This window comes from Anabrus simplex, chromosome 2, assembly GCF_040414725.1.
Source record: "Anabrus simplex isolate iqAnaSimp1 chromosome 2, ASM4041472v1, whole genome shotgun sequence".
In the NCBI taxonomy this organism is placed as follows: domain Eukaryota; kingdom Metazoa; phylum Arthropoda; class Insecta; order Orthoptera; family Tettigoniidae; genus Anabrus; species Anabrus simplex.
The window spans coordinates 314,884,980-314,909,109 of record NC_090266.1 but is presented as its reverse complement, the minus strand read 5'-3'; the positions used below and the strand labels follow the sequence as shown (position 1 = coordinate 314,909,109).

General features: G+C 42.6%; 1 protein-coding gene across 3 annotated transcripts in view; it reads left to right on the top strand.

Annotated features, from left to right (window-relative positions):
* LOC136862798 (facilitated trehalose transporter Tret1-2 homolog) overlaps positions 1–24,130 on the top strand; it is a 742,518-nt gene that overhangs the window by 417,731 nt on the left and 300,657 nt on the right. Inside the window, exon 3 of one of the 3 annotated variants that reach the window (XM_067139053.2) lies at positions 18,992–19,165. The exons of 1 other annotated variant lie outside the window; for it this stretch is intronic. In XM_067139053.2, coding sequence (XP_066995154.1) covers positions 19,152–19,165 — 14 coding nt within the window. In that variant the 5' untranslated portion in view covers positions 18,992–19,151. Of the gene's footprint in view, positions 1–18,932; positions 19,166–24,130 lie in introns of those variants that run through there. One more of the 3 variants, XM_068226159.1, reaches the window with a different exon arrangement.

The following is a 24,130-nucleotide window of genomic DNA, read 5'->3' as shown; positions in this document are numbered from 1 at the left end:
TAAATTAGGCGTGAAAATTCACCTTCTTAACGAACATCTCCACAAAGCCCGAGTGTTACTTAAACGACCGGACAGAACACTTGTGAGGTCTCGAGTGTCAAGTGCGGCAGAGCACAAAGGCTCAAGGAAAGTCATGCAGCTGGAAGCTCGTTCCATTACTCAGCTATTTGTCATTGGAAGTGAGTGATGGCTTCTTACATCTGTAGCAATAAGATTCATGAGGGCATAGAATCACAACCTGCCGCTTTCAAAATAAATTACTCTAGTCGTACACTCCCACTGTTAGTTAGCTCAGCGTGTTAACAAAGCTATGTAAAGAATGACAAGCTGCAAGTGATCGGATGTCTGGCATTCCAATCTGCCGCGACCCTCAGTATAGCTTCCGTGCCGGTATTTTTCTTCAAGAGTTGCAAGAAAATGCTAGGATTGTAATTTATGTCACATTCTCTGATACCATACCCATCTTAGATATAAAAGCAAAGTCATCTTCGTACAGGCCATGAAGGCCCCTGGAAGGGTGAATGGTAACGGCTTCCACTATCCGTAACCTCGGCACTTGTTGGGGTAGAATGGTTAACTCTACGCCCGGCCGCCTTTGTCCCCAGGAATTAACCTGGTAGGCCTACTCATATATGGTGTAGGCTGAGTGAACCTCACGGCTATGTGCACCTCCGGAAGTGAAAATCTCGTTTCTCAAATTTTACGATGTCCTGACGGGGAATCGAACCCGCGTCCTTTCGGGTAAACCGAGCAGGCCTTTACCGTCTGGGTCAGGCAGCTCCTAATCTTAGATATACAGTAAATAATTACCGTTATACAAACTATCTGATGTTGCAAAGCACGGATTAAAAGTCAGTTCGTACAATTGTGGACAAAGGACTCATCACTCCGCAAAACAGAGATTTCTGGTCGTTTAATATGGACCTTGTACCCTCCTCTTCCTCCCCTTCCTGCCACATCGAAAGTACGTCCGGGGTAAGGAATGTACCATTAGCTTGGAGTGAGGCCATATTTATACTATTTTGTCTAAAAGTTACATCTTTTAATAGAACTTCGTATGAGCTAGACGTTTATTTCGGCAATGATCACTGCCATTTGTTGATCAAAAGCAGACTATTATATTTGTTTTCTATTTTTGAACAGAATTTGATGTAAGTGAGAAGTTTATCAAGCGATAAAATATAAGATGTAATCGTCAGTATAAAATCTGCTTTGTTGTTATCTGACAGTACAGTGATTAAGTGTACGATGTGGCACGAAGAAATGACACATCACCACTCTACTGCCGTGCTCTTATGTTTCCTTCTTCTAGGAACCGAGCCGTAGCATTATTATCCCACATTAAGGAGGCGACGTGAATGCACAGTAGACGCAGTTTTAAGCTCGTTGTATGGTAAACCATGACTTCACATACAGTCTGAAAAGTACAGGATGAGTCTCTCCTCTATGGCAAAGCGCAGGGAAGTGGCTAGGGCGATGGTACGTTACCTCTAGCACACCGACGACAGTCATTACTGTTGTGACGTTTTTTCTTGCCCGATCCAGTTACACGAGGCGCACTCATCAACAGTCTGCTTGCAGATTGAAGTACGAAAATGTTTCATACACAGCCACTATTCACACTTACGCTTAAATCAGTAGCATGACCAGGATCGTCCGAATGGGGGGGGGGGGGGGGGTTATAGTTACGAAACGATGATACAACACAATGAAGGTGTTTGTGCATGTGTGGTGCGCGCAAGCAAGGACACTGATACAAGTGAATTATGTTGATATTCAGATTGCAGTACACTATAAAATCTTCCTTCAAAATACAGAACAATAATAGGCAATACGATAAAGATCAACAGTTTTACAGCGAATGGCATGTTCAGTTTACAATCTGAAATACAACTTTCGAGGCTTCTTAGAAAATAGATTCAACAGATCTGTTGGTTCTACAATTATGTCTCTGAATGTTTATTTAGTTCATTGTTTATTACCAGTTTCTGTTTATTTTGTTTTCGTAAAATTTCCATGGGGGGTCTAACCCCCAGGAAACCCCCTCTTGGCTACACCGCTGGCTTACACTGCTTATGTTATAACTGTTACTAAAGACGGACGTGCAATTGAAGCAAATCCTCAAAGAATGCTGTAAGTTATATCAGTAATGGGACAAGTTGAGATGTTCATAGAATGACGTTCTATATCATCTAAGGAATATCTTGGGATACCGGGCGAGTTGGCCGTGCGGTTAGGGGCGCGCAGCTGTGAGCTCGCATCCGGGAGATAGTGGGTTCGAACCCCACTGTCGGCAGCCCTGAAGATGGTTTTCCGTGGTTTCCCATTATCACACCAGGCAAATGCTGGGGCTGTACCTTAATTAAGGCCACGGCTACTTCCTACCCATTCCTAGGCCTTTCCTGCCCCATCATCGCCATAAGACCTATCTGTGTCGGTGCGACGTAAAGCAAAATAGCAAAAAAATATATCTTGGCACCAGAAGTTTACTCTATATTCAAACAAATGAGAGAGAAATTTTTGTTTGAGAATTGCCTTCCCTGCAAGAACGTTGTACATCAACAAACATGGTCGAAGTCAGTAATCTGAGTGTGTCACCTTGATCAATGTTAACGCTCAATAAGAGCAGGAAGAGAGAGATTAATAAACTGAACTGGAAGGATAACGGACGCAAACAATTGAGGGATATCGGAAGAAGCTATACATCAACGTCGAATTTGAGGGCTATATTTGCGTAACGTTCTTTTCATAAAAATATGTCAAATAATACTTTTACTAGTCTATTTAATAAACTAGTTTATTACTGATATGTTTGTTTCCTTTTTTTTTTTGCTATTTGCTATTTGTTTTACGTCGCACCGACACAGATAGGTCTTATGGCGACGATGGGACAGGAAAGGCCTATGAATGGGAAGGAAGTGGCCGTGGCCTTAATTAAGGTACAGCCCCAGCATTTGCCTGGTATGAAAATTGGAAACCACGTAAAACCATCTTCAGGGCTGCCGACAGTGGGATTCGAACCCACTATTTCCCGGATGCGAGCTCACAGCTGCGCGCCCCTAATCGCACGGCCAACTCACCCGGTGTTTCCTTTTAGGCCCGGGTGTGCAATCCCAAAGGTTGTTTTTAAAAGGAGTATTATGCCTGCATTTCGCGGCCATTTAACTTATAACAGTACACATGTCCCTTTCCTGATAATGTATTTTTTACAAAACAATGTATAATTCGAGTTGCCATGTATTTAAAACACAAAAGTACTACAGAACTCATAACGTGACATACAACGTTCTAACTATCTGGTGATATACAACTTTATTCCAGGGAGTTTGCTGTTTTCTCGCTGTAATCTTTCTATGATACCATTTACATGCAAATATATTATTTAACTAAGAAGGAGAAAGTGTAAGTTTTATTTACGGACAGAATTAAACACAAACGTCCATTATATAAAGATCTCCCTGTTTTGTTTCATTCCTGTAAAGCTGCCAAATATTTGAGGGCAGGCTTCAATTATTGTTGTCTTAGCAGCGTACAGTTGTAGTATAAAAACGATAGCCTCGTGAATTAGACTATACATCTTGGCTTTGCTATCTCCCTTATCGCCTCCTTGACTTTTTTGCCATAGGGAAGACCCTCACCGTGTATATTTGGAACAGGAACTGGCTTTCTTACTTATCGGACCATCCATTTATTTGACCCCGCCCACTGTCACAGAGGGTTGGCAGCAGAATGGTACTCACGTGATGGCGAAGGACCATTTAGTCAGTAGTCGCAGTGTAGTGAAAATGCGTGTAAAGTTCTGTACATGTAAGCTGTTTGAATCATGGTTCAGAGAATAGTAAACGAATATATTGGTTGTATCCACGGGAAAGGTCTGCTAGGGTTAGAATTCGTAACAGAACACAGAGAGACTCTGCACTGAGCAGACATCGCATTTGAACTAAGAAATGACTTGATAACATCGGGGGTCGAGTGCTAACAGCAGTCGCTGCCGCAGCCTGTGTTGAGGCTACAGCTGTAGCGATGTGAGTGTAACACGCTACGCAATATTCACTCGCAGTATCTACTTAGAAAAGGTAAGCATTTTATCCACGTTATTGTCTGAATTGCAATAATATTTATAGTACCTGGTCATCTGCGTTTTGTTCTTGGTTCACAAGAATGTCTGTGTATCTGTTCTGCTGTTCCGATCATGTGTGGACGGCTGCGCTGTGCCATGCCGCTACCCAGTTATCATGTTATCATTGGAGTATCATGTCTGCTTAACGAGTTCAGCTGATAATGAAGTATCTCCCGACGTATGAGTTTTCTGCTGACTCCACCCTCGTTCTGCACAAGTACGATTGAGTGCTATTATTGTCTCTTTCTCCTGTGCACTCTACATGACCTACTGCTCAGGACTGACGGGAAATATTTCTGATATTCTTCATGTACTCTAGTCTTGTTCTCCTAATTTCATCGGCAGCCTCTGTACTGAGCGAGTTAGGAGCACGCATCTGTGAGCTTGCATCCAGGAGATAGTGGGTTCGAACATCAGTGTCGGCAGCCCTGAAGATGGTTTTCCGTGGTTTCCTATTTTCACATCAGGTAAATGCTGGGGCTGTACTTTTTAATGCTATTTGTTCGGGGCGTCGACCCATGTGGATCTTTTGCCCCTACTGGCACCATATTTTATGAACCTGCGTGTAATTGGAATGGCGGTAGTGTGGAATGTTGTGTGTGAGGACCCGTGTTGTGACCCGGCCGAGAATCGAACCCGGGGCCGCCGGGTGACAGGCGGACGCGTTGCACCCTACACCGCGGGGCCGGACGGGCTGCTTCCTTCCCACTCCTAGCCCTTTCCTATCCCGTTGTCACCATAAGACCTATCTGTGTCGGTGCGACGTAGAGCAAAATTGTTGGCAAACTCTGTCACTGGATTTCTATATTAGAATGCAGCCTCCAGAATATAATTACAGTATAAATACCCCAGTTTACAAAAAGCAGAACTAAGGAGGAGTTGTAGTCAGTGATAGATATCAGTATCAGTAGTGGCGATTGGGAATTTCTTAATAATTCCTATAATGCCTACTTTCAGACGGCTAAAATGGAATACAAATCTAAGTTAATGTTTCCTCCACAAAGTTGGGGGAGACTGGGCCCCTTGTACATTGAAGATGTAAAGCTTAAATAAATACATTGTGGGTAAAGTAGGCAAGCTTGTAGTGTCATGTGACTGTTGATATCGGAATCATAGCCACGGGATCTCGTTTTTTATATGACTGTCGATATCGAGGACATTTTCTCGGGATTTCGAACCGTTAGAACGAGACATGTAATTTCAAAAGTTCTGCCTGTTGTGTTCGAGATTAGAACTGCGGCCACCTTGCCACTCGGCTATCATTCCTCTACTAATGTGGTTGTACAGCTCTGTCTTAAATAACCAGCTGTGCCATATTTTTAACCAGAATCCGATTTCTGGATTGTAATGTTGGACTTGTCGCCTGACCACTTTCTGGCGGGCAGGCCATCGGTTGATCCATAAGAAAACAAGCACGGTCACTGCTCTGCAATGTCTTGTTGAAGAACGGAAGCTCTGTTGATCTTAGTGTAATAGCATGATCGCCATTCACTTTTCACCGAGGAGGCCACCGTTCGAGTCTGGGCTAATGCATGTGAGATTTTTGTAAATGAAAAGCTATATTGCTGTGGTTCGGACTCCACGTAAAACTAGAAGTCCCGTGGCTATGATTATGATATCAACAGTTACGTACCCTGCAAGCCTCAGAACGTCACTGGTTGTGGGTTAAAGTTTTCATTCCACACCCAAACAGAGCATGGGGGCCTCCTTGACGGTGACACTGTCCCTCAGGCCGGAGAGATTTGTGTCGCTAATGTGATTTGTGGAGAATATAATATGATTCATCAAGTTAATGAACTTCTTCTTTAAGTATTGTTAGTAAATGTTGTAGCATTGTTGCTCTTGTTCCTGATATCCGGCTCCATGGCTAAATAGTTAGCATGCAGGCCTTTGGTCACAGGGGTCCCGGGTTCGATTCCCGACAGAGTCTGGAATTTTAATCATCATTAGTTAATTTCGCTGGCACGGGGGCTGGGTGTATGTGTCGTTTTCATCACATTCAGACATACATTCAGATCATATTTGAAATTGTAATTTGAGGAAAAAACATAAGAAAAGAACTACTACTTTCTGGAAATTGAAATACCATCCTGGTGCCTTAAGATATTACAGTCCTGAAAATTGGTACTTTTGATCTCTTTTTAAAATAAAGAAACACGTATTTTTTTGTTTTTGGAAAATCCTATTAATGGGAGGGTGAAAAGGGGGTGAATTTTTAAAATGAGTGCATCTATATCTCAAAACTTTTAAAGTTTACAGATGTAAAAATTGGTATTTAGAATCTCCCTTAAAAATAAAGAAACACGTATTTTTTGTTTTCGGAAAATCCCAATGGGAAGGGTGAAAAAGGGTGAAAAAGGGGTCGAATGCCTTTAATGAGGCTACTTATATTTCAGAACCTGAAGATATTACAGACCTGAAAATTGGTATTTGGGATCTACTTTAAAAATAAAGAAACATTTTTTTTTCATTTTTGGAATATCCAAATAATGGTTGGGGGTGAAAAGGGGGGTGAATTTTTAAAATGTGTGTGTGTACATCTTAAAACTTTAAAAGTTTACAGATGTAAAAATTGGTATTTAGAATCTCCTTTAAAAATAAAGGAACACGTATTTCTTTTTTTTTTTTTTTGTTCTCTGTAAATCCCAATAGGAGGGGTGTAAAAGGGTGAATAATGGGTTGAATGCCTTTAATGAAGATACATATATCTCAGAAACTGAAGATATTACAGAACTGAACATTTGTATATGGGATCTCCTTTAAAAATAAAGAAACACGTATTTTTTTTGTTTTTGGAAAATCCAATTAATGGCGGTTAAACAGGAGTGTCAAATTAGGGTGAATTTTTTGAAAGACTATATCTACAGAATATCTGAGAAACGCAAAATGTTACAGACGTAAAAAGTGGGTATTTGGAATCTCCTGTAAATATAAAGAAACATAGGTGATTTGTTTTTGGAAACTCCACTTAAGGGGAACTAAAAAAGGGTGAAATTTTAAAATGAGAATTTCTACAGTATATCTCAAAAACTTAACATGTTACAGAAATGAAAAATTGTACTTTTATCTCTATTAAAAATAAAGAAATGTGTATTTTTAGTTTTCGGAAATACCACTTGGGTGGATGGGGGAGGGGGTAAAAGTGACTGAAAATGGTGTTGATTTCTTTTAATTAGGCTACTGATATCTCAAAAATGAAGATGTTACAGACGTGAAATTTCATATTTGGAATCTGCTTTAAAAGTAAAGAAACACGTATTCTCGGAAAATCCAATGAAGGGGGGGGGGGGAAGAATTGAAAAATTAATTGACTTAATTGTATGATAATACATACATCTAATAAAAACTAAAGTTGTTACAGACGTGAAAATTGGTATTTGGGCCTCCTTTAAAAACAAAGAATTTTGGTAGGGGAAACCATCCTGGGGGGCGGGAGTGAAAAAGAATTGAATTCCTTTCATGAGGACACGATCGATTGCTGGAAAGAAAGATTGAAAAATAGGAGGAAGCTTGCCGTAATCTATTAGAAAACGAGTCAGATCGCGAATTTTGGCGGATCCTCGCAGAAAACGAGTCAGATCGCGAATTTCGGCGGATTATATATCTAAAACAATAAGCATTCAATTCTAAATTTCAGTATAATACCGTAGCGAAGCACGGATACCTTGCTAGTTAATTATAATATTGGTACATTTGCATCATATTTATTGCTAAAGAACATGTGGATACCACTTTTGTTCTCAACTTAACTTCTCATACTCGGTGGCAGATTCCTTACTAAAGGTTGGGCACGCAAAAATATTTTGGTAAAATACTTGAACACCTTCTTCTTGTAAATATGGTTGAAATTTTTCTATGCTCTCCATTTCCTTCTAATAGATGGAAATGTAGGCCTTAATAACTGGGAGATCAACAGACGTGCTGAACTTTTGGCCTATATTGCAGGTATGCACCTCGAAGCCATTTCATAAAAAGATAATTCAAATGCGCTCCGTAAACCGCACAAAACAGCCTGTAAAATATTCTACAGTACACATAAACAATCCGTCATAGTGAAACAAATAGAGGATTTCTCGTCATGGAGGAATATGTTGTGAAACAATCAGCTGTTTACTACTGTTTACTAGTATGGCAACACAAGTCATTGACCTATGGTGTTACTTAAAGAAATACAGAAATCGATGCCTTAATCAAGAGTGGAGATGAAGCCTCACGTACAGTATGTGATTTCTGCACCAAAATGTGTATCTGTTACTGTAGCATACGAATGTATTCTTTACTAATTTTGGAGGAAAATTGACCTATGTTTTTTCTCAAATGACCAATTCAGCTACTGTAAAAAATAAATTGCGTAAAAGATCCAGTATAGAGACCTTATAGTTCCTACCCGTTATCATATAACTAAATAATAACAATAATAATAATAATAATAATAATAATAATAATAATAATAATAATGCCTTATGATATATATCATGGGTTGTAATAAATGCAGTGCGGGGTATACACATGTATCATCACAGTATTACGAATGCCTTTTACACAGTTAGATATTAATTCAAGAATGATCTCTTCCGCATCTATTTGGGGATTCGAACCGAAGATCTTAAAGTAATGGTGAGTCACACTTCCAGTCAAAAATGTTTAATGTAGATGACGGTACTTAAAGAGTTAAAAGTGAGCCACCATTAATACACCACAGCACCAAGGGCAAAAAAAAGAAAAAAACATTAAGAAATCTCCCTAGTCCAAAATATCTGCTTCAGGAAGAAGTAGTCCATCATAATAAGCATCATCGACAACAGTTCGTAACCCAGTACTGTCATTTTCTCAATCTCCTACTGATGGCCAGGCCTCGTAGTGTAGGAGCAGCGTGCCTGCCTCTTAACTGGATAGCCCGGGTTCAATTCCCTGTTAATTCAGGGATTGCGATTCTGGACTGAGAGTTGAAACAGGATTAATTAAGTCTCGTGAGACCAACTGAGGAACTGATTCATACGAGAGACAGCGAACCCGGTGAAGAATGCCAAGCAATATGTATGAGGATATCGTCGCGCTGACCACGCCGCTATCAACTACCTGCAGACCATCTGGCTGGGCGCCAGTTGTCTGGACAGGCTAATAGGCTGCTGTGCCAGTGGGGTTGCTCTTTTTTATTCAAAGAGATTCGGGGCTTGGGTCAATGCTTCCCTGTTTTTAACCATATAACGGTATTGGACAGCACGGTGAGCAGTCCCTTGTAGGCCATGGCCTTAATTAAGGTACATCCCCAGCATTTGCCTGATGCGAAAATGGGAAACCCCGGAAGACCATCTTCAGGGCTGCCAACAGTGGGATTCGAACCCACTATCTGCCGGATGCAAGCTTACAGCTGCGCGCCCCTAACCGCACGGCCAACTCACCCGATAGGTACAATACCTTTAGTAAATAATTTTCCTTTGCACTTCTTAGTTTTCTCCTTCAAACAAATCCGCGTGGTAACACCATTTTTTTACTAATTCTAAATTGCCTATGACTATAACCAAGGAATAAATCATATGGCTTACCCTTCTCCGTCTTGATAAATTCCATAATGGCACAAAAACGATCAATGGACAGGAACATACAAACAAACTAACTAACTAACGAAGTAACTAACTAAAAACTCAGCACTGTGGTAGAATTAACGTTCTGTATGACAACTTGACGCCTCTGTGGTGTAGTGGTTAGCGTGATTAGCTGCCACCCCCGGAGGTCCGGGTTCGATTCCCGGCTCTGCCACAAAATTTGAAAAGTGGTACGAGGGCTGGAACGGGGTCCACTCAGCCTCGGGAGGTCAACTGAGTAGAGGTGGGTTCGATTCCCACCTCAGCCATCCTGGAAGTGGTTTTCCGTGGTTTCCCACTTCTCCTCCAGGCGAATGCCGGGATGGTACCTAACTTAAGGCCACGGCCGCTTCCTTCCCTCTTCCTTGCCTATCCCTTCCAATCTTCCCATCCCTCCACAAGGCCCCTGTTCAGCATAGCAGGTGAGGCCGCCTGGGCGAGGTACTGGTCATACTCCCCAGTTGTATCCCCCGACCAAGAGTCTGAAGCTCCAGGACACTGCCCTTGAGGCGGTAGAGGTGGGATCCCTCGCTAAGTCCGAGGGAAAAACCGAACCTGGAGGGTAAACAGATGATGATGATGATGATTCCAGACTTTCATTGGGGTGTCCGCAATCAACACGCAACGGCTTATCCAACATGGCCTGTATGTTACATGTCCAAGCGTGCTGTGGATCGTAGTCAAACGCGTATTTTAATAGTTTTCCGCCCGGTTGGCGTGAGTTCCTTTTCCCAATTTAAAATGATTTAGTGAAAAGGACCGGAGTGGACTCAGTTTCAGATGACAAACTGGGAAAAGAAGTGAATTATTATAACTCTTTCTGTCACTATAGAAGTTTCTTTCCGTAGTTTCTCTCTTCAGTCCAGGTGAATGTCGAATGGAACGTAACTTGTATTCTGCGGACGTTTCCTTGCCTGTCCTAGCACTAATGACACACAAGAATCATTATAAACAGGTTTTCTGAGTGGCTTCAGGCTCAGTGACAGCTCCTTGGCTGAATGGTCAGCGTAGTGGCCTTCGGTTGAGATGGCCCCAGGTTCGATTCTCGGCCGGGTCAGAGGTTTTAATCTTGTCTGTGCTGTTCCCAAAATCACTACAAGTCATATAATACACACAACACTATCCTCCCTACAAAAAGGCGCATTTTCCTATGCAAGGCAGGTGCCACACACACTCGTCGTAGGGTCTGCCTTACAAGAGCTGTACCAGGTTAGCAATAGCCACACAAAATTTTAGTACACCGGGCGAGTTGGCCGTGCTGTTAGGGGCGCGCAGCTGTGAGCTTGCATTCGGGTGACAGTGGGTTCGAGACCCACTGTTGGCAGCCCTGAAAATGGATTTCCGTGGTTTCCCATTTTCACACCAGGCAAATGCTGGGGCTGTACTTTAATTAATGCCACGGCCACTTCCTTTCCAATCCTATGCCTTTCCTATACCATCGTCGCCATAAGACCTATCTGTGTCGGTGCGACGTAAAACAAATTGTAAAAAAAATTCAAATGGTACGAATCGCCTTTATTTCTTATGGGCATATTATATCTTGAAGCGGTCCGACTCGTTGGCTGAATGGTCAGCGTATTGGCCTTCGGTTCAGAGGGCCCCGGGTTCGATTCCCGGCCGGGTCGGGGATTTAAACCTTCATTGGTTAATTCCAATGGCCCGGGGGCTGGGTGTTTGTGCTGACCCCAACATCCCTGCAACTCACACACCACACATAACACTATCCTCCACCACAATAACACGCAGTCACCTACACATGGCAGATGCCGCCCACCCTCATCGGAGGATCTGCCTTACAAGGGCTGCACCCGGCTAGAAATAGCCACACGAAATTATTATTATTATTATTATTATTATTATTATTATTATTATTATTATTATTATTATTATTATTATCTTGAAGCAAACAAAACATGCAAATATGCCAAAATTCGCACTCTAGTAATCAGTGATACGGAAACGTAATTTTGATTTTATCATTTTCATTCTTGAAAATGTTTGTAGCCGCCTCTGTGGTGTAGTGGTTAGCGTGATTAGCTGCCACCCCCGGAGGCTCGGGTTCGATTCCCGGCTCTGCCACGAAATTTGAAAAGTGGTACGAGGGCTGGAACGGGGTCCACTCAGCCTCGGGAGGTCAACTGAGTAGAGGTGGGTTCGATTCCCACCTCAGCCATCCTGGAAGTGGTTTTCCGTGGTTTCCCACTTCTCCTCCAGGCGAATGCCGGGATGGCACCTAACTTAAGGCCACGGCCGCTTCCTTCCCTCTTCCTTGCCTATCCCTTCCAATCTTCCCATCCCTCCACAAGGCCCCATTTCAGCATAGCAGGTGAGGCCGCCTGGGCGAGGTACTGGTCATACTCCCCAGTTGTATCCCCGACCAAGAGTCTGAAGCTCCAGGACACTGCCCTTGAGGCGGTAGAGGTGGGATCCCTCGCTAAGTCCGAGGGAAAAACCGAACCTGGAGGGTAAACAGATGATGATGATGATGATGATGAAAATGTTTGTTCACGGAGGAACTCGCAAACGCGCACAAATATCTTATCGCGAATTTTAAGAAAGCCGTAGACTTTTCATTATCAAGCGCCTTGTGAATGTTAATAAGATTTCCCTCCGTGAACATGACCTTTAATTGGGCACAGCACGGAAGTTCAAAATAATAATTCCAGCCATAGTTGCATAGCTGCATCGCTGAAGTCTATTGCAAACGGATTTTCAAACAAATTAATTTTCCCCGCATTCGCAGAAACACATTGAAGTATATTTTCAAATTCATTCTTCAATAAGTCAGTCGACTTTAAAAACCGATCATTTTGGCCAAGGTATATATGAGTTCGCCTTCTTCGAACTCAGTACATGAAAAGTGTGGGAATTCACTCTCACTATTTTATTTATTTACTAGCTGATGTACCCGTGCTTCGCAACGGGATTCTCAGAAAGACCGACTTTGTGGTTTTCTTAACTGAAGTCGACATAGGTCATTACAGAAACGTCAGTAGGAATGTAGCGACTAAAAGCAATGTTATCATATAAAATACTCGATCAAATGAAAAACTGCACATTTTCTCACTTTTGACGAACACTACTACGTTGCCGATCTAACAGTCCAAAGTTCCAGAGCTGGAATGACCAGGCCGCAGACAGCCATGAACACTTCTCTGCCATTATTCTGTTAAATATGCACACTTCTCATTCCAATCAGTGCCTCAGAGTAGGGATTGAATAGCTCGAATGCTATGATGAACCAGTGTGTTACGCACCAGTAGTATCGGAAAATTTATGAAACAGAGGAATGGTATGCTAACGAAGAAAGTTACCTAACTCCCCAGCTACTTCCCGCCGATATTTAGGCAGACTGTTACACTCGTACGACTGGGCGAGTTGGCCGTGTCGTTAGCGGCGCGCAGCTGTGAGCTTGCATCCGGAAGATAGTGGATTCGAACCCTACTGTAGGCAGCCTTGGAGATGTTATTCCGTGGATTCCCATTTTCACACCAGGCAAATGCTGGGACTATACCTTAATTAAGGCCAAGGCCGCTTCCTTCACACTCACAGGCCTTTCCTATTCGATCGTCACCATAAGATCTAACTGTGTTGGTGCGCCGTAAGGCAAATTTTAAAATAATACTCGGTACGCAGCAGTAATCCTATCTATCGGCAACAGAAGACAGAGCACATCGCAACAATCAATGGACAATGTAATGTTATTGAGCAATGTTATGAGCTTTCTATATTGTAGGCCTTTATATTTAGTTTTCTTTCGACTCTGTGATCTTAGGGCGTCTTATAAAATTATTTATAGCGTAGAGTGTAGTTCCTTATTCTCGGACTTCACATACCGATTTTCATTAAATCCTGTCTACCCATTTTCTCATAACTCGGCGCTGATAAGGACTTAGTAACAAAAATCCAAATTCACCGGGCGAGTTGGCCGTGCGTGTAGAGGCGCGCGGCTGTGAGCTTGCATCCGGGAGATAGTAGGTTCGAATCCCACTATCGGCAGCCCTGAAAATGGTTTTCCGTGGTTTCCCATTTTCACACCAGGCAAATGCTGGGGCTGTAGGGGAGAGTCCTACAGTACCGGCCACCTTAACTTTTTCCCTTATAAAAAATAAAATGCTCTACGGTATGAGATTTTCCTACGATAATCTTGTACTTTACAAAATGCTTTTTCAATGTAAGGGTGTGATTTCCCTAAAATCTTACCGAAAGTTAATAATATTTAAAAATACAACAAAGCTTAATTTCCATGGACTACATAAACCTTCTTCCAGTACCGGCCAGTTACTATTTTCTAAGATATATATGTCTAATACATTACTAATATCAAACACAGAAAGAACTCGACAACACATAATTATTGGAATTGGCATCCACTAAATTCAAGTTTGGTTTATTTTTTGCAATAATTACAAATAAAATACAAAATATTCCCGTGGTCTACACATCCAACATGCGCCCAGTCTTTGCATTTGGTACACTGCACCCATTCTTCATCCAATGACTCACGACAAATAATGCATGATGTGTCTTCTTCCATTTCCTTAGTGTTTACATAATAATCATAATAAAACTGCTTTCCTGCAGTTTTGTTGTCTTTGTTGAATTGGTGAGGTACTTTTGAATGCTCAGCCAAAGCGAATGCTAATTGTACATTTTTTCCTGCCCAGGGACACGAAGATTTTCTAGATCCTTCATATAAGTAAGCAACTGATTTTACATATCGTAATAAAAGGATTTTTTAATTCTTCCCATCTGAGGAGTTAGATCCACAGCCACACCCACTCTAAGTGCTCTCAGACGATCTCCTAACGTACTTCTTGGCGCATAAAAAGCCTCAGCAGCTTGCCTTGCAGTCATTTTGTTATATATAATTTAGTTCAATGCCATCTTCATCCCGTCCTCGATCCACTTTTATTTTATTTTACCCCCTTTCTCTGTCATTTCACTCTGGAAAGTGATAAGAAGTGGATATAATTTTATTTATTTAAAAGTCCTATTGGCCGGTACTGGAAGACATATGGTTGGCCGGTACTGTACGACACTCACGTGAAGGAACTTCCCCAGCTGGATATTGTTTAAGAGACGATGTCGTGAAACTCTTACCAGCTATAGCGTCCTCAAGGAATGTATATAATATATAAGTAAAAACAAAATCAACAGCTTACCTGGAAATAGAGTACCTGGGGCTTGAAAATAACTTTTCGCGCGCGATCGTAAGCCGGCCAATGTACAACACTCACATCTCACACAAGACTTAACGCTAAACGAAACCCCCAAAGTATGACACGCGGGAATGTAGCATCCTTCATATGCCACCTGTAAGCTACTGCCATATAACACCTAAAACGAGAAACAGCAATGGCCGGTACTGCCAGCCGGCCGGTACTGTAGGACTCTCCCCTACCTTAATTAAGGCCACGGCCGCTTCCTTCCAACTCCTAGGCCTTTCCTATCCCATCGTCGCCATAAGACCTATCTGTGTCGGTGCGACGTAAAGCCCCTAGCAAAAAAAAATCCAAATTCATGAATATCTCTGATCATAGCCGATATGGTAACAATGTAAAAGCCATACATGATCGGTAATATAATACTATATAACTTTAGTTATGTATTATTTAACAAAACGTCCACTAATAACATAATTATGTGGAAATTAAATTTTAGGCCTACCCCTAAACTACCATTTCATTCAGCGTGAATAAAATTATTTATGGCCTAGATTATAGCGACTTATTTTCCGACTTTGCATACAAATTTTCATTAAGATAGGACCACTAACAACAGAAATATTTGAGAATTCCATTGTAGGCCTTCCCCTAAACTACCATTTTTCTCAGCGTGAATACAATTATTTATGGGCTAGGTTGTAGCGACTTATTCCTCGACTTCCCCTACCGATTTTCGTTATGACACGACGATTAATAACAAATTTTTGAGGATTAAATTTTAGGCCTTCCCCTAAAGTATCATTTCACTCAGCGTGAGTAAAATTATTTATGGCCTAGATTATAGCGACTTATTCCTCGACTTTGTATACTGATTTTAATTAATATATGACCACTAATAACATAAATATTTGAGAATTGAATTTTAGGCCTTCCCCTAAACTACCATTTCATTCAGCGTGAATAAAGTATTTATGGCCTAGATTGTAGCAACTTATTACCCGACTTTGTATACCGATTTTCATTAAATTCTCTTCAGCCGTTTTCTCGTGATGCGTGTACATATATGCAGACAGACAGAAATTACGGAAAAGTAAAAAGTGCATTTCCTTGTTACTGTGGCCACGACTGATACAGAAATATCATCCCTTTTAAATTCTGAACAATGTACAGACAAAACTCTTATTTTATATATAGAGATTTATTTATTTATTTATTTATTTATTTATTTATTTATTTATTTATGTTTTTGTATGCCGTGAAGTTAAGGCTCACGGCCCTCTCTTACACTTAACCACAACATACAGTATAGTACATAGTCATGCTGTCTGTTATGTCATCAGCCCAGAGGCTGGTTGGATCCTCAAATAGCACCACCAAAGGTTATGCGGTTATAAGGAAACCCCAAAAACCATTGGCAGCACCAAAATCAGGCGTACTAGGCAAAATGAGGAGTGAGGTAGTTTGCCATTGCTTTCCTCACTGGGTCAGAAAGTACCATTGCAGCAGGACTGACCCTATGAGCAGCACCTTTCATAACACTCAGATGCACTAGTCATGCTCCGAATGTCATTACTCAGCACTACCCATACCCCAGCAACTTCCATATAGTCACAGCCATGGATGTTGACTGGGACTTCGGTGAAAGCTACACTTTACTCTGGCCTGTGCCAAGAGATGGATGCAAAGGTACTGTATCCATCAAGAAATGACAGCAGGCAGACATAGTCATATAATTTGATAAAAATAACACTGTACACAGTCTCTAGAAACTACCTAAGTTAATGGAGTAAAATAGTATTATAATAGTTATTTTGATAATGATTGAATAATATTATCTATCTACATTACCCAACAATAGTTCTAAATCATACTTGGCCTCATTCACTCTAACATTGATACAAGCTGTTCACATATTTAAGAGGAAATCTCGACAAGACCGCTTAGATGAGGCTCCTGAAGTGCTATTACGTATGCTGACAAGGAGAGTGTTCCATAGCCTTGTCCCAGACACCTGCAATGAGCGGCTGTATACAGATAAGTGATTAATCGGTATCATAAGGGCAGAAGTCGCTCTGGTTTTATGTCCATGGAGAGATGAGAGGAAGTTAAAATTTGAGGATAAGTATTCAGATGTAGTTTCGTTCAGAAGTCGAAAAATTAGTGTCGCTAATTACTGCCCAAAGAATTTCAATTTGTTTTGGAATGCTAACACACTTAATTTGAAAGGCTTCCTTCCCCTTGTAATCCCTGATTCAAAATATTTAAAAGTTGTGTTAAATCCTTGAATATTGCTAAATCCCACATCCAGCTCTCGTCACCCAATTCTGCCAATTCTTTCTGTTTCTTGTTCATAAATGTGCTTATTCCTTCACGAAGTTGAAAGGAACGTTTCAGACTATTACCACGACTAAGCCAGCAATTTTTCTGTAATAAATTACATCGCCGTATTCAAGATCAATGATACAAAATTATTTTTATTTCCTAGAGGACTCAAGTTTGGTTAATAATAATGAATCGCCCTTATTTCTTATGGACATATTATATCTTGAAACAACAAATAATAATAATAATAATAATAATAATAATAATAATAATAATAATAATAATAATAATAATAATAATAGACTTTGGGTCGGGGATACAACTGGGAAGGAGAACCAGTACCTCGCCCAGGTCACCTCACCTGCTATGCTGAACAGGGACCTTGGTGGGGTATGATAGGAAGATCGGAAGGGATAGACAAGGAAGAGGGAAGGAAGCGGCCTTGGCCTTAACTTAGGTATAGGTACCATTCCGGCATTTGCCTGGAGGAGAAGTGGGAAACCACGGGGATGGCTGACGAGAGAATCGAACCCCCCTCTGCTCAGTTGACCTCCCGAGGCTGAGTGGATCCCGTTCCAGCCCTCGAACCACTTTTCAAATTTCGTGGCAGAGCCGGGAATCGAACCCGGGCCTCCAGGTGTGGCAGCTAATTGCAGTAACCATTACACCACAGAAACGCACAACATTAATAAACCAAATAATAATTTAAAAATAAGAAGAAGAATGTAACATTCCCTCAACTAGGCGTAGGTCCTACTGGGGAAATGAGAAGTGAGGTAGTTACAGATTTGTTTGTTCACCAAACGAGATGATGATGACATTGAAGTGCACACTTCAAGCAACCATACGAGCGACACTTTCACATCATTCATAACAGGGTCTGGCTGCGTAAGGAATGGCGTTACTGTAAATTTCACATTGTCAAAGTCAAGGATGAGACTGAGATATTTCCAATGAAAGTAACAAACGTGATTCAGCTCATTCTAGAAGACATAGTGCACTCTAAACCTAAGTTTTTTGTTGTTTTTTTTTGCTAGTTGCTTTACGTCCCACCGACACAGATAGGTCTTATGGCGACGATGGGGTATGAAATGCCTAGGAATGGGAAGGAAGCGGCCGTGGCCTTAATTAAGGTACAGCCCCAGCATTTGCCTTGTGTGAAAATGGGAAAAACATGAAAAGTGTGGGAACTTACTCTCACTAATTGCTGTCGAAATAATATAAATTTGTTTTGGAATGCTATATCCTATCCCAACGTCGCCATAAGGCCCGCCTGTGTCGGTGCGACGCAATACAAACAGCAGAAAGGAAATAAAACCCACAAGGTTTCGCCAGCAAATGTAGCTAGTAAAACTAGTGATATCCATCCCTCACATTGGAGCATTCTTAAATGTGGTCCGACTGCACAAGTATCCGATCCCGCAACTTTGTGCTCGGGAGTCGAACGCCTAGCCAGTATACAGCGGGGGTCCGGTCATAGGAGAATGTTCCACAACTTGCCTGCGGTGAAACAGTGAGAGGAGATCAGGATATCTGCCATCTTAAGACCTGGTTAGAAGTCGAACAAAGGACTGGATGATAGCAGCAAGATGAATAGGGAAACTTATTGGTTAACTTGGTTGATATGGTTCGTTGGGATATCTCAGCCTTGGAATGTTATAACGTAATAGCGGCTATCATCAGATAAGTGACCTTGCATCTCGCGTGTGTTGGGCTAGCTGTTCACCTGTGGAGTCGGCCCACTCAACATGCTAAGTTCTTGCCAGACAGATACTAACTCAACATCGTGCTTGCAGGCTGCCTGGTAGCGGATGGCTCACGCTGGTATTCGGTAAGACCTGCCGAGAAGAACCGAACTTGTCCGATCGCTAGTACAATACCACCTGTGTTGTGCGAGCTGGTTGAGAAACAAAGACACTCGCCAACTCTCCATCAGCTGATCACTGGCTAGCCGGCATGGTTCCAGAAAGGTAAGTGACGTAAATGGGGGAGACCCATTCTCTGCTTTCTTTTCTTATCCAGGCGCCTTCGCCTATGTTGTCGACGTCCATGAGATAATGGATCCATTTGCACAGCTAGACTCGCAGTTTACTTTCTGGCCGTTATTTTAGTGCTCTTACACGAAATGACATGAAATCGAGGACACTTCAGCTGAAAGTCGCGCCTTTCGAAAGGGTCCATAATTCAGAGCTAAGCCCGGTATCATCAGACAACCCAGTTAATTCCTTTTATTGCGAACTGGGTACGTCAGCTTGACTGTTAGGTACTTGCTTGGTTACTTCTTAAGCCATTCATTCTCCCACCCATTCAATGTGTCATGACTGGCTTGCAAACCAGTTCGAGAGAAGTAATTAGGTACGGTAGCTTAAAATATTGTTGAATTTCTCGGTGAATATATATATGAACTGTTAGGCTGCATTAGACAGGTAAATGGCTTGCGAGATGTGTTTTAATGACAGTTATGCTGACTTATGTTGCAGTCTACGGAGACAAAACAAAAATCGTTCTCCATTGCATTTCTGCATCTTACTCCTACAATATTAAAAGAATGGGGTCATCCATTATCCGGACACTGTGACCTGTAAACAAATTATCTTCGTGACACGCATTTCAGCTTACTCATGTTTTTGAATGTGGTATCGCCGGTTTGATGGCCCTATTGTTCGTAATGAACGGGCCGCAGTTAGGTCATGAGTTCAATACCTACAGAGATCTTCTTGGAGTTCCCCGTGCAAGCTACAGCGTGGTGGTCCCGGCATCGAAATGTTGTGAAGTCCTTTTATCGTGGAGTCTTGCCGTGGTGTTTTTCACTATGAAATTACGTCAGTGTCCTGGTAGTTCTCAGCTGGTAGTTTGGCCAAGTTGTAACATCCGTTATTCTGCCCACGTCACTCTCGGCACCTCATAGGATGTAATATACGTATGTTGGAACATCACTTGGTATGGAGAGTTGCGACATTTCGCTGCCTTTGCACATTTCGCACCCTTTGCGTATTTCTTGGGTGCATGATGACATCTGCTGTTCATTGTCTGTTACTTTGTTGGGAATCTGAAAAATCCGTGTGTGTATGAAGTTTGATAATCTGAGCGACTCTGGTATCTGTACTGGTATGTGAACTTGGAAGTAATTGATTGGGAAGAAAGTGACTGTAACCTATATAGTAAATAGTAATAATCTTCGTTATAGACTGTTGGGGCCGGGCTGAGTGGCTCAGACAGTTGAGGCGCTGGCCTTCTGACCCCAATTTGGCAGGTTCGATCCTGGCTCAGTCCGGTGGTATTTGAAGGTGCTCAAATACGTCAGCGTCGTGTCGGTAGATTTACTGGCACGTAAAATAACTCTTGCGGGACTAAATTCCGGCACCTCAGCGTCTCCGAAAACCGTAAAAGTATTTAGTGGGACGTAAAGCAAATAACATTATTATTATTATTATTATTATTATTATTATTATTATTATTATTATTATTATTATTATTATTATTATTATTACCGAGCTCGATAGCTGCAATCGCTTATATGCAGCCAGTATCCAGTATTCGGGAGATAGTAGGTTCGAACCCCACTGTCGGTAGCCCTGAAGATGGTTTTCCGTGGTTTCCCATTTTCACACCAGGCAAATGCTGGGGCTGTACCTTAATTAAGGCCACGGCCGCTTCCTTCCCACTCCCAGCCATTCCCTGTCCCATCGTCGCCATAAGACCTATCTGTGTCAGTGCGACGTAAAGCAACTAGCAAATAATAATAATAATAATAATTATTATTATTATTATTATAATATTTATTTATTTATTTATTTATTTATTAATTTAATTTTTATTATTATTATTATTATTATTATTATTATTATTATTATTATTATTATTATTATTATTATTATTATTAGAAGACTGTTGAGCTTTTCGGCGTTTAGTCCGCAAGCCACTGCGCCGCATCTATCCACTATCTGCAACTAGTTATGTGGGCTCGTTTAGTTCTATACTTCTTATCTTTAAATCATTAGAAACCGAGTCTAACCATCGTCGTCCTGGTCTCCCTCTACTTCTCCTACCCTCCATGACCGAGTCCATTATTCTCTAGGTAACCTATCCTCCTCCATTCGCCTCACATGACTCCACCACTGAACCTGGTTTATGCATACAGATTCATCAATCGAGTTCATTCCTAACTTAGCCTTTACCTCCTCATTCCGTGTACCCTCCTGTCATTGTTCCCGCCTGTTTGTACCAGTGATCATTTTCGCTACTTCCAACTTCCGAATAAGATATCCTGAGTCCACACTACTTTCACTCCCATAAGGCATAGCCTGAGAACAGACCGGTGTAAAAATTGTTTCGTCCGGGAGCTGACTTCCTTCTCAGGGAATACCGTTCATTGCAACTGCGAACTCACTGTTATAGATTTAATAATAATAATTATTATTATTATTATTATTTATTTATTTATTTATTTATTTATTTATTTATTTATTTATTTATTTATTAATCCGTTTACCCTCCAGGGTTGGTTTTACCCTCGGACTTAACGAGGGCTCCCACCTCTACCGCCCCATGGGCAGTGTCCTGGAGCGTGAGACTTTGGATCGAGGGGGATAAAACTGGGACGGAGGATCAGTACCTCGCTCAAGCGGCCTCACCTGCTATGCTGAACAGGGGCCTTGTGAAGGGATGGGAATATTGGAAAGACAGGCATGGAAGAGGGAAGGAAGCTATTTGCTTTACGTCGCACCGACACAGATATGTCTTATGGCGACGATGGGATAGCAAAGGCCTAGGAATGGGAAGGAAGCGGCCGTGGCCAAAATTAAGGTGCAGCCCCAGCATTTGCCTGGGGTGAAAATGGGAAACCACGGAAAACCATCTTCAGGGCTGCCAACAGTGGGGTTCGAACCCACTATCTCCCGATTACTGGACAGTGACCGCACTTAAGCGACTGCAGCTATCGAGCTCGGTGGGAAGGAAGCGGCCGTGGCCATATGTTAGGTACCATCCCGGCATTTGCCTGCAAGATAATTGGGGAAATCACGGAAAACCACTTCGAGGATGGCTGAGGTGGGAATCGAACCCCCCTTTCCTCAGTTAACCTCCCGAGTCTGAGTGGACTCCGTTCCAGCCCTCGTACCACTTTTCAAATTTTGTGCCTCCGGGAGTGGCAGCTAATTATTATTATTATTATTATTATTATTATTATTATTATTATTATTATTATTATTATTATTATCATCCAAAAATTGTGCGCATTACACGTTCCCACTGATCTTCAAGGAGCCAGTTGCTGGCAGCCACTAACGTTCAGGGCTGAAGTTTGCCCGTTCGAGTCCAGCACTCCTGCTACTATTACTACTACTACTAAACGTTTTAATTTCTCCCCTGAAGGGGGAGGCGGGCCTCTTAGACAGTGACGCCGTCTCTCAGGCCGAGAGATTTGTTACGGTGAAGGAGATGTGCGGAGAAGGTGAGGGGGTAGGCGGCCGTGGCCTATACTACGAACTGTCCCGGCATTCGCCTTAGTGCAGGAGAATGGAAAGCCACGGAAAACCATTCTCAGGACAGCCGACGGGTGGAACCAGGCGTGAAATCCGGCACTGTGCCCCCAGGCCCGTCTCCCGAATGCAGAGGCGTAGAGCCACGGTGGAGCCGTGGCCAACTTTCCTCTGCTCGGTTAGCCGGTCAGAGTACAGAGCATATGGGACAACAACCCAATCTGCATCTACCGACCTCCAGCACTGCTGCTGCTGCTGCTGCAACGTGTTTCATTCCCCGCCCTTCGGGCGAGGCGGGCTCCTAGACAGTGTCGCTGTCTCCCGGGCCGGAGATTTTGAAAGAGTTGGGGAAGGACCAATATTGTAAGGAGGAGGGTAAGTGGAATTAATGCTTGAGGAGGTGTGCACGGATGTTATTTAAATACCAGGGATGTGTGTAACGGGTGAAAATTCAGAGAAGAGTACTAGGGCTGCCATGAAAGGTTAGTAGGTGTAAGGTTGCAGAGATATTGTACAAGGAGGTGGTGAGAAGTCTGAGAAGGTCGGCTGTTAAGGGTGGTGAGAAGGAGAATTGAGTTGGTGGACGAACGTGTGGGGGAGTTCGATATGAGGGGGCTGGCCGGGGTCGAAGACGTGGGCTGTTGGAAGTTCGAGGAGGGGAGCGTGAAGGTTCCACTTGATGTTGACGACCGTAGATACGTGCGCCGCTGGTAAGAAGACGTTGGACTGTTTCTTCCGTAGGCAGGTGGAGACGGACGAGATAGGTTGGTCCGGAGTTGTTCCAAATTCGGAAGGCACGACGGACAGGAATGCCTTCGAGATTAAGTTCTTGGATAACCTCTCGATCTGAGATGTCAGGATCCACGCCGCGTAAAACACAACTATGCATAGTGGTGCGATCTGGCGGTGGTGATGTTGAATGGCACACGGTGTCTGCTGGAGGTGAAAGCTGTGTGACTGGTGTCGTAGCAGAGGTTTCTTCAGCAATGGTCGAACGGTTGAAGTAGCGGGGAGGGATGTACAGGTAACTGGGCGGATCAGGGTATGGCGGCAGAGGAAGGGTCGTAGTCAGAATAGGGGAAGAATGGGAGTACGTAACCGTAGTGACAGGAAGGTAGGGAATGCTAAGTGCGCAGGTCGTGGTGGTTGTTGTTGTGGTGGGAGTGGTAGTGGTCGTCATGGTGAGGAGAAAAGAGTAGGTACAGGGATGGCTAACTTCCAACAAGGCGTCAGCCAATTTGCTTTTTTGAAGTCGGCGAAGTAGCTGGAGTAGAGATGCTGAGCCACCCGGCCGACAAAAAAATTAAGGAGTAAGGGAAGTTCTGAGACGTACGAAGAGTTCAAGAGCTGATCTTCCAGCACTGGGCAGGTACTGAAAGTTATCTTGAGACTCTTGTCAAGCACACAGGAGAGGCAAGGTATAGACTGCCCCTCAGCAACACGGGAATTAATCCA